Genomic DNA, 10,723 nt, shown 5'->3' with positions numbered 1-10,723 from the left:
TTTACAAAGTATGTTATTATTATTATTATTATTATTATTATTATTATTATTATTATTATTATTATTATTATTATTGTTATTATTATTATTATTATTATTATTATTATTTATTACAGCACTTTTTTCCTTTGCTGCATTTTTCTGTAAAATGAAATTTGTGGGATTATTTTTTCCCCATCGTTTGAATTTAAAAAAAAAAAAAAAAATTTAAAATGTCTTTTTAGTTTTTTAAACCTGGCTTTATAATATAATTAATATATATTTTACAGGTTTTGGCAAAGATTGGGTTTCCTTAAAAAAGTTCCCAAAATACTTATTTACAGTTCTAACTATTAAATCTACATTATGGCCTAAATGGCTTACCAAAAATAGCTATTCTTTGAAAACTGACGTCAGAAAAAATTAAAAGCTTATTAGGAAGGAAAAAAGAGGGACAGTAAAGAAAAATGGTTCTTTGAGATGTGATGAACACAATATTGCCATTTTTTGGGCCATTTATCTAACAATGAACTCATTTTGACAGAAATTATGGCAGTTAAGATATTTTGTAAACAGATTTTTTAAAAGTTCCTATATTACTTCGTGAATGATCAGAGTATTCTTTCATATATTCTACAAAATAAATGTTTAATTAATCATTTAAATAAAAAAAAAAGGGAAAATATTACCAATGTGCAACTTCAACTAAATTAGATAATAAAGAAAAGCATTATTTATTTGGGAAAACAAAATAACAGTTGATACTTATTCAAAACCAAACACCCAAATGCTTATTTCTACATGTTTATTTATCGTATTCATTTTCAAGGGAAAGTGTTGACAGACAAGTAATCTTGGAGTGACAGAATGAAAAGATACCTTAAAATTCCTTTAATTTTTTTTTTATAACAGAAAGCAATTTAAAAGTATCACATGAACAGAATTGCTCAGAAAACTGCATTTGTCCTTGGTGTAGAAAGTGGGATCGGAAAATTCCAGACATGTTGAAACAGCCAAAGATGTGACATATTCTTCTCCTTTATAAAACTCAGGACAGGACCATAGCTTGGAATTCTGGAGAAAAAATAAATAAATTAGACATATAATAAAGACATGTAGAGCTGCACAAATAGTAAAACATTTCAAATTCTGTTTATGATTCTTTCATGAACTGGTCCAAACTTGGGCATTCTTGGCTCAAAACATATTATGTAGAAGTTAATTTATGTTGTTTGTTCATAGTCTTAAAACTAGGCTTAAAAATACGCAAACCTTTTGTTTTTTGTGTGCATTTTTTAAATGAATTATACTGATGTAATATGGCTGCAAGGCATCTTTCAAATGCACAATTGGAAACATTGGCTTATTGATCAGATATGTAAGTTCAGGCATCATCAAGACAACCGGCAGAAGGTAAAAGCAGGCTTTAAAGTGGGTCAAAGTTTTTTGTAGAAACTAAAATCTAAATGTCCAGTAGTCAGTGGAGTTTAATGAACATAAAACAGAAAAGAAAGCAGGAAGTAAGAGGCCGTTGTCTGAATATAGTTTACAGGTTGATATTGTAAAAGAATTTCCAGACGGTTGTCAGATCACTACAGAAGAAAAAAAGACACCCTTAGAAAAAAGGAGTGCACTAGAAGTTAATGTTGTTTTGGATACTTGAGTACAAGTACAGCACTTTACTATACAAGACCATGCAGTGCAGGAGGTGTACTAACGGAAAACTTCTTTAGACAAAATTTGACCATTTTAAATTTACAAGACGATATACTTCAAGTATACTACCCAACCTTAGACTACTTGTAGTACACCTTAATATATTACTTTTTGTTAAGTGTGTTGCTGTTATTTACATATAGAAGACACCCTTAGCAAAAAACTAGTCTTTTTAAGCGTACTACAGGTATTTATACTGAAAGTGAGGCGGGATACTCGAAGCTTCCTTTCCTGTATTGTAAATTTAAAATGTTTTAATTTAGTCTAAAGAAGTTGTCATACATGTCCTACACTACACAGTCTGCAGTACATGTGCCATACTTATACTCAAGTATATTTAATAAAATAAACCTCAAGTTCTTTTTGTTAAGGGTAGTCAGGACTCCAGCTTTAGGATTTGAAGTATTAAGCCCTGCTGTCAGATTAAATTTGTGGGAAAAAAAGAGTTTATTTACATTTTCTTTCTTTATGTTATTGTAAATCACTTATCTCAGCCACATTTTACTGGCATCTGTTGAAGAAATTCCAAAAGTTTCTGGTTTATAATCAAATAAGTTTTCCTGACAAAATTTGAATTTCCTCTGATTCCTGAAGCTGTTTAAGATTTCTGCTGTATCAACCTGAATATACTCATTCAAAACTTACTACTGATTGGTTTAACATGAATTTCAAAAGATGTAAAGAATATTGTGTATAGAAAGTGTCTTCTAAAACTGCTTTGAGATGTGATTGCCACTTCTCTCTGTGGTTTTCTTTGTTACAGAAAGGAAAATGGTGAAGCTTTAAATAGCATGAGCTCAAATTTTCATCAGGATGGTTTTTTTGTTTTTTATACTTCTGGCAAATTTTGCATCCATCAGGGTTTTTTTGAGATCACAGTGTGAGAAACCAGATACTCACCGTCTACTCCAATTCTGCCATCACTGTTATCATCAGCTGCTGAGATGAAACTCTTGGTTTCTGCTTCGGTCAGGGTCCGCGCCCCGGGTAAAAACCTCTGCAAGAAGAACCTGTACACACAAAAAGGGTGTGCCGCATGTTAGTGGATGGAAAAAAAACAACACACTGACAGGACACACCAATCCCTCAAGTTAACCCTGAGCTCTCATCACACAAAAAGATTTATGTAACACAAATGCTGTGACAACACTTTGATGGATTAGGAAGGAACGTATTCTAAAAATGCATTACGACGGCATTGAATTTAATTGCTTTTTTGTTTTTTGCACAAATGCTGCAGTTTTTCCAGATCATTTTGTAAATTTGGAATGCAGTTGAGATTTCATATTTTAAAGTAAACGTGTAAATACGAAAAACAATTGTTTCATAGGCTGTACACACTTGAGCTCAGACTCTTCTATGTAGCCGCTGTTGTCCTCGTCGAGGATCTGGAAGACATCTCTGATCTCCTGGGGTGTCTTCGAGGACAAGCCGCACAGCTGGGAGAACTTCTTGAAGGAGAAGGAGTCGGGAGCTGGAAGGATGGAGGAGGAGAGGATGCAGAGCTTCAACAAAAAGTCGTCTTTTCCTCACCTTTTAAAGTTCTGAAGTAAATGGTATAATAAATATTATATAAAACTTGTTTTTCAATTTCACACGGGATTTGTTGTTAAAATATTGCAGCTGCAGAGGATATTATGCACCTACCAATGTCACCATTACAACCCAGATTATGAGCCGCTGGTTTTATCAGTTGTGGATCGGGATTATTGTGCATTTTATCATAATTAAGGTGTGAATTTTGAGTCAAAGCTTTTGATCCTCCCAGGGCAAATAAGCCCAAAACATGAATAAGTCAGTAATGCACTTCACATAATTTGTTTGCTGTTATGTAAAAAATGCTTGAATATTAGCTGAGGAAGAAAAAAAAACGTTTCAGGGCAGAGCTGACACTACCTTGACAGTCCTTGACAGCATTTTCAATGGCCTCAGCAGAAAGGATGGAGGAAAGAGACATGTTGGTCCTGCAAAGAAAAACTCGTTCAAACTTCCACTCCTTCACAATAAAATCCTTCTTTTCCTAAAGTTAGGCTTGAGATCCCATCAAAAACACAAGTGTTAGGCAGAGATATGCTTAAATTAAAAATATCTGATAAAGATCAAATTACAAGCTTTTGATTTTGGATTTTTTACTTTCATTCATTAATTGGGATTTTATTTTGGCAGGCTTTAAGCTAACGCTTTCTTAACAAAAGTCCCCTGGCAGCTTGTTAATCATACTCTCCTTGAAGAGCTTAATTGGTGAGGTTTTGAAAAATAATTGGCATTTAGGGAGTGATTAAAAAAACGTGTTGGGGATTGAAGACGGTGCTAAAAATTTAGACGGAAAAGAAAACATCCTTTACTGTCTTTTAGTGTTGTTCTGCAAAATAAAACATCAATAGATAGAAAAAGATGACACATTTTGGTTAATTTTTGTTCTTGAAAACCTAAATGAACAGGTTAATGTAAAAAAATTAGACATAAAAGGCTGAAAAAAAGAGAGATGATCTGTGGGATACCTGGTCCTGCCTGTGCAGCTGTGGGACTTACCGCTGTCGGCTCCTCTCCCTTCAGGTGCAAAGCAGCAGATAAGAGCTGTTTGGTGGCTGTTGACTGTTTTCTTATATACGGAGGGCAGGATGCGCACAAGGATGCTTGAGTTTCCAGTGCGTCCGGGGATCAAATTCTCCTGCAGCCACAGCAGCCTCCTTCTCGAGTTCCTCACCTGTCTTATTAACCTTTACTGTTTATATCCGCCACACTCTGCTGTCCCGAGCTTCTATCACTTACTGTCACAGTGCGGTTCATCCAATCACTGGTGTATTAAACAGCCTTTCCCTCCTGTCTCCTCCTCCTCCCCTCTTCCTCCCTCTTTGCAGGTGTTTTGGGCTTAAAGGGTTCTCACATTTAATAAGGGATTCTGGTTTTAGTGAATAATCTGTGCATTAAAGCTGCACGCAACAAATTAGAAATTATTTTTATTTAGGAGCAGACCTCCAAAAGGTACAATTTTTACTTTTTTTTTTTTAATGGAACCTCACTGCTAACAATAGTTGGTCATCCCTTTATGCCTAGGATGCAGAGGTTAAAAAAAGTCATGTTTATCTCATCTTTTATGGTTAAAGTAGTATTAAAGTTATTCCTTTTTGAAAATCTGTTTAACTTTGTACTTTTACTATTTTTAAATAACATTAAATTGCTGCCGTGTCTGAAGCAAACATGCATCTAACCACTTTAGCTCCAAAATTCCCACAAATTAGCATTTTACTCAAAAGCAAACAGTGATTTTTTTTACCCCCCATAAATTTACGTGTTAATCATTTTTCACATTTTTTTATGGTTTTGTCTTTGAGTCTTAATGCACCTGAATAATGTACATTAAATGAAACACACATGAACTTCTTAGATCAATATAAAGGACAACCTTTTCACCAAGCAAATATTATTTTTGCGGACACACAAACATTTCACACTGTTGGAAGCAAATCCAGCGTGACATCTACCTGAGTAAATAGTTCAAAGTGAAAAGCAGGGTGGGGCCCGAATCGCTTTTGTGAAAGTTTATCACCCTGTCACCACGGCAACCGGCCCCTTGAAACTGATGAGTTTGTTGTCTGCGTGGGGAATCCTGTCCAAACAATCTGACACAGCAACGTCTCTGGTGAATCCAGTCAGCACTAATGGTATTAGACAGGAAGAGGAGCGACGCCTGCAGAATCAACCGGATTACATTTTCTTAAAGCTCTGATCTGATTGTTGCTGCATTTTATTGCAGGTTACATGCATTGACTACATGCATGTGACACCAAAAAAAAAACAGGAATACTCCTCCAGTAATGTCAGTGCACCACCTTTAAATGGTTGTGACTCAGCAGTGCCACCTTGTGTCTGCTTTCCTGTCACACAGCTTTACATGGAAAATGATACAAAAAATGGAGATCCACCTCCCTGTCCGTTTTCTTGGTGCTGATTACCTGGATTAGGGCTACTCAGTAAATCAGAATAAGGAGTCAACTAATCAGCAGAAAGCAGTGAACACAGAACCGGAAACCTGGCAGATATGAAGGACCAGGATTAGGCCCCAAACAGCCTCCACCTTCAGCTTCTAAAATTGACATCAACTTGCAACCATCAAATGTTGCACATTTCAAAAATCCAACAAGGGTGGCTTCAGAAAGGAACATTTTACTACATACAAATTAAAAAATTACACCAAAATTAAAAAAAAAACATTAACAGGCTGTTTTTACTGATATTTTCTATTGTTTGCAACCTATAAAAAATTTTTGGAAGTCATGATTCAAAGTAATATGCAATAATTGACAATTCAATTTGCAACTTTATCCCATAATTTGAAAACACATTTTGCAGTCTCTGCGACAGACTGGCAACCTGTCCAGGGCGTCCCCTGCCTTTGCCCACAAGTGGCCGGGATAGGCTCCAGCAGCCCCGTGACCCCGAAAGGGACAAAACGGATTAGAAACTGAATGAATGAAGGAATTTTGCAGTCTCTAATTCAATCTTAAATTTAAGCTAAGTCAGTTGTCTTTTGAATAACTGTAGCATTTGGTACTTTCTGGTTTGTGTCAAACTTGAAAGTTTAATTTGAAGTTATTTTCAGATAACGGATTCGCTCTTTTTGATGCACAATAAAACAATCTGCTTGAATCATGATTGTTACGATGATACGATTACAGATGAATTTATTCTTGAAAACTTAATGAAATGAGCAAAAAAATTCCAGCTCCATCAGCTACAATTGAACATTTCTCACATGTGTGATCACTCAACAAAATTAGTGTTTTTTACACAAATAGATATTTAGGCATTTATCTCAGTCTATGCAAAAAAATCTATTTTATATTTTAGAATTAGAAAAAAGATTGGCATAAAATAAAATACATTGTTTTTGCACAATATAAATATAGATAAAACGTGTGGTTTTCCACATTTAATAAAAATAATTTTCAAATGTATTAACTTCATTGATATATATGAAGAACTATTTGTAATGACTGGACCTTATTTTTGTTCAGGTTGGACCCCATTTGGCCTTCAGAACTTGAGAGTTTGGTCTCAAGTTCTGAAGTTTGGTCCATATTGACATGACAGCATCACGCAGTTTTTGTCGGCTGAACATCCATGATATCTGATCTCCCGTTCCACCACATCCCAAAGGTGATCTATTGGGTTGAGATCTGGTGACTGTGGAGAACATTTGAGTCCAGTGAACCCATTCTCATGTTGAAGAAACCAGTCTGGGATGATTCCAGCTTTATGACATGGCGCCTTTTCCTGCTGGAAGTAGATGGTGCACTGTGGTCATAAAGGGATGGTCAGCAATGATATTCAGGTAGGCTGTGGCGTTGGAACCATGTCTAATTAGTACAAAAGAGTTCAACGTATGCCAAGAAAATATGCCCCACACCATTATACCACCGCCACCAGCCTAAAACATTGATACAAGGCAGGCTGGATCCATGATTACATGTTGTTGACGCCAAATTCGGACCCTACCATCAGAATGTGGCAGCAGAAATGGAGACTCATCAGACCAGACAACATTTTTCCAATCTTCTATTGTCCAGTTTTGGTGAGTCTTTATGAACTGTAGCTTCAGTGATTGAAGCCCATCAGCCTCAGGTTGGACGTGTTGCTCTTCTGCAGACCGCGGTTGGAACCAGTGGTTTTTTGAGTTCCTGTTGTCTGTCTATCAGCTGGAACCAGTATGGCCATTCTCCTCTGACCTCTGGCATTATCAAGGCATTTCCGCCCACAAAATTGACACTCACTGGATAATTTCTCTTTGTCTTTACCATTCTCTGTAAACCCATATAGTTGTGGGTGAAAATCCCAGCAGATCAGCAGTTTCCTCCCCCTTTCTGATGCTCTGTCTGAACTGCAGCAGGTAGTCTTGACCATGACTGCCTAAATGCATTCAGTTGTTGCTCTTTGATTGGCTGTTTCGAAAATTTAACTAGCAGTTGGACAGGTGTGCCCAATACAGTGGCCAGGAAGTGTGGATCCCAACCTTTCGTTTGAAAGAAATACAATTTGATCAAACACCAGTCGTGGTCAGTCAAAAACTGAGAACCAGAGTGAGATTTATTGAAAAAGACCCTTTATTGTTTTCTCATCGTCCGTCCGTTTCCCACAAAAGTGCACCATCGCTGATCTCACATCATGCAGACAAACTCATACAGCAAAACGACGACAGAACAGAGAGTGAGAGAGAGAAAGACACAAGTCAACCACGACATTCGCTTATGCAGGTACACTCATGGTGGAGAGCGCTGGGGTGAACGCAGCCTGAGATGGGAAGAGTGCTGTGTGTTTGTGTGTGGTGGGGGGTCCGGTGTATAAAAGTTGCGCAGAGTTGACTAAAGAGACAGGGAGAGAGTGAGTGGGAAGAGTCAAAGAAGAGAGGAAGAGTTTGTCTCGGCTCAAGTTGTTCCTTTGGAGTTGTGAAGTCGGATGTTGGTCGGTTTTGTCCATTTAACCCTTGACCATGGCAGCGAACTCTGCAAAGGAGACAAGAAAACAAATCAGCAAGAACCGAAGGGAGCAAGTTCTGGTAGGATTAGAGTAAAATGTACTGTAGCTTTCTTTGAGTCTATAACGTGTAGCGACCAATCGATTTATCGATGGACAAAGTACAAAATCTACTTTATCTGCAAATTTATACATGAAAAGGGGAGAACAAGGATAACACCACATTTAAAAAGGAATGTGCAAGAAAATCAACATTGACTGGAATATTTAAAACACATTTTTCTTGTTTTCTTGTTTTTTTTCAGATGGAAGTTTTTATATTTTGGCTATTATTATAGTCCCATGATCCAACCATCTGCTAGAGGCAAGCTGTTAATCTAATTGACCTGTACCATTGTCAAATTGTTTCAAAACCAAATAAATGGATTATGTCGATATTGGAAAATACCATTTGGATTGAGAGGTACAAGAAATACAAGGAATCTGGAGAACATCCCCTGCAATGTTCAGTACCCAGGTATTCATCTCTGAGTCACACTGGTTGAAGCTTTGGCTAAAATGTCCTAGTTTCACTTTAGGTCAGAGAATCGGATCGTTCAAAATGAACCAACATCGACTATATTAGCAACTACAAATTATGATATGATCGTTAAAAGGAATCGTCACTCCCCTATAACCCAAAAGTTGGAGAAAAGCGAAGTTGCAAATGTTTCTTGGGTTTAAATGTGTTAGTTTCCTCACCATCAACTCCAATCTTGCCATCACCATCGGAGTCACCGGCCTTAAGGAAGGTCTTTGTCTCAGCATCAGTCAGAACTCTGGCGCCGGCAGCGAAGTTCTGCAGGAACAGTCTGGAGGCGACAATTAAAGAAAAACTGTGGGTTAACTCAATTTTTCTTTGAAAATCACATTCAAAGTTTCTTTTTGTTTAAGAAGATCAAAGCTTTAGAACTTGAAATCATTTAATGAGATCATAAACTATTCCGTTTTGTAAAAAATAAAAAAAGAAAGCATGAAATAAGGCCTAAAATCCAAGCACCCACATTCTGACTAAAAGAAGTGGCATAGAGTTACTGTGAAAGGATTTTGAACAATTCCATCGTCCTTTCTCAGAAAGCTGATCTCAACTCGAGCTCAGAAAAAGCTTGAAATCAAAGATAGAGCGCCTACTTCAGCTCCTCCTCCTCAATGAAGCCGCTCTGGTCCTGATCAATGATGCCGAAGGCCTTCTTGATTTCATCAGCAGACTTGGCAGCCAGGCCGACCTTAGCGAAGAACTCCTTGTGCTTGAAAGAGTCGGCAGCTATGAGAAGACAGAGAAGATCTCATCAGATGATGCCTGACATTGTGGCACAAATACCCCTTTTTCTGTAACAATTATTCACATCAAAGACTTTGCAAGCTTGCAGAGTTTGTCCGGGTCCAAGATGCATCTAAATGTGCCAAATCTTCTGTCGTGAAGCAAATATTTTCCTTGCAAATCAGAATTCTCAATGTGTTTAGCTTCATCAAAGGGAAATATGAGTGGGAGGAGTTTTACCTTTGCAAGCTGCGAGGGCTGCAGTGATGTCAGCATCATTCAGAACTCCGGCGAATGCCATTTTTAACTGAGGGAGGAGGGCAGAAGAAAAAAAAAATCGTCATATGGTCAGTTACACAAAGACAGGAGACACAATGAAATACACAAACTTCCTCTTCGAAAGGTATTCCACTGCACAAACAGTCAGAAAAAGTAGTCCAGATTTTCCAGAGTCACAATTTTCCACGGCAAAAGATCAAATCTCCTTTGCAGCTGAGCTGTAGATTTTTTTTAAATTTTTTTGTCCGGCTTGGTTCCTCTGTTAGTCCAAACCCAAAAACATGAGTTGGTCTATCCCGCTGCACGAAGACAAGGTTTGAATATGGGAGCATGTCTTGCAGCTCTCCACCAAAACTCACCTCGAGGTTATAGCTCTAAGACTAGAGTGGATTCGCTCAGATGAATCTGCTGGCTGCAGTGAACCCCCTCAGTGACTCTCACAAGCTTATATATGTTTCTCTCACCTGAAATATGATGCATAGGCTATGTAACGGACACTGAGAGCAAAGAGCCAGTCAAAAAATGTGTCCAGTAGACAGGGCTGTTCTATTTATAAGTACATAAATGAAGATGCTTAAATGGTAGGATAAGTGTCGGCCTATGCAAAAGTGCTTGATATTGCATTTGGCTAATAATATACGCTGCTGATTTGGATAAAACACAGTGTGCATGCGGCCTGGTGGGGGGACTGTGCAGTCACAAGGAGAGCCAAGAACATTTCAAAACAAAAGTTTGAACTTGGAATATGCCTTTTTTTTTGCCCTATAAGTTTGCATTATGCACCACGTTGGAGTGTCTTTAGATACTCAGTTCATTAAAAAAAAAAAGGTTTTTATTGCCATTTACCGACAATTCCCAATATAATCGTTAGAATTATGAAGTCCTTTTTCTAAAAAAAAAAACTGGTTGCATTTGTAATCATTTGAATGGAGTGAATTATGATAACTGTAATTTTTGCAATTCATGCAGTTTGAT

The 10,723-nt window shown here is 37.3% G+C and overlaps 2 protein-coding genes and 1 long non-coding RNA gene across 4 annotated transcripts; 1 reads left to right on the top strand and 2 right to left on the bottom strand.

Moving 5' to 3' along the window:
* Window positions 1-773: 773 nt before the first annotated feature.
* LOC101174300 (parvalbumin, thymic CPV3-like) lies at window positions 774-5,498 on the bottom strand. Of its 2 annotated transcripts, none has more exons than XM_020712296.2 (5): window positions 5,181-5,498; window positions 3,592-3,659; window positions 3,037-3,169; window positions 2,596-2,705; window positions 774-1,053 (listed from the first exon to the last, which is right to left on the bottom strand). In XM_020712296.2, the coding sequence occupies exons 2-5, from the start codon at window positions 3,650-3,652 to the stop codon at window positions 1,028-1,030; spliced, it is 330 nt and encodes a 109-aa protein (XP_020567955.1). In that variant the 5' UTR covers window positions 3,653-3,659; window positions 5,181-5,498; the 3' UTR covers window positions 774-1,027. The 2 variants fall into 2 exon arrangements, with proteins under 2 accessions (XP_020567955.1, XP_004080202.1); XM_004080154.4 differs by lacking the exon at window positions 5,181-5,498 and adding an exon at window positions 4,228-4,488.
* On the top strand, window positions 1,263-2,682 carry LOC110017216. Its single transcript, XR_002292538.1, has 2 exons — window positions 1,263-1,392; window positions 2,459-2,682. It is a non-coding gene; the product is annotated as an uncharacterized LOC110017216 (long non-coding RNA).
* A 2,278-nt stretch (window positions 5,499-7,776) lies between the features above and the next one.
* LOC101173896 (parvalbumin beta) lies at window positions 7,777-10,239 on the bottom strand. Its single transcript, XM_011487884.3, has 5 exons — window positions 10,108-10,239; window positions 9,710-9,776; window positions 9,340-9,472; window positions 8,911-9,020; window positions 7,777-8,198 (listed from the first exon to the last, which is right to left on the bottom strand). Exons 2-5 carry the CDS (start codon window positions 9,768-9,770, stop codon window positions 8,173-8,175), a joined length of 330 nt encoding a protein of 109 aa, XP_011486186.1. The 5' UTR covers window positions 9,771-9,776; window positions 10,108-10,239; the 3' UTR covers window positions 7,777-8,172.
* Window positions 10,240-10,723: the final 484 nt, after the last annotated feature.

The sequence above is a fragment of the Oryzias latipes genome, chromosome 19, assembly GCF_002234675.1.
Source record: "Oryzias latipes chromosome 19, ASM223467v1".
Lineage (NCBI taxonomy): Eukaryota > Metazoa > Chordata > Actinopteri > Beloniformes > Adrianichthyidae > Oryzias > Oryzias latipes.
Note: the sequence above shows the minus strand (reverse complement) of the source record. Positions and strands in the feature narration are given on the sequence as shown.

Coding starts and splice junctions, on each gene's coding strand:
- LOC101174300 (XM_020712296.2), bottom strand. CDS start 3,652: ATGTCTCTTTCCTCCATCCTTTCTGCTGAGGCCATTGAAAATGCTGTC. Junction 2,706..3,036: donor ATAGAAGAGTCTGAGCTCAA/GTGTGTACAGCC, acceptor TTGTGTGTACAG/GTTCTTCTTGCAGAGGTTTT. Junction 1,054..2,595: donor TGGCAGAATTGGAGTAGACG/GTGAGTATCTGG, acceptor TTTTTTCTCCAG/AATTCCAAGCTATGGTCCTG.
- LOC101173896 (XM_011487884.3), bottom strand. CDS start 9,770: ATGGCATTCGCCGGAGTTCTGAATGATGCTGACATCACTGCAGCCCTC. Junction 9,021..9,339: donor ATTGAGGAGGAGGAGCTGAA/GTAGGCGCTCTA, acceptor TGTCGCCTCCAG/ACTGTTCCTGCAGAACTTCG. Junction 8,199..8,910: donor TGGCAAGATTGGAGTTGATG/GTGAGGAAACTA, acceptor TCTCCTTTGCAG/AGTTCGCTGCCATGGTCAAG.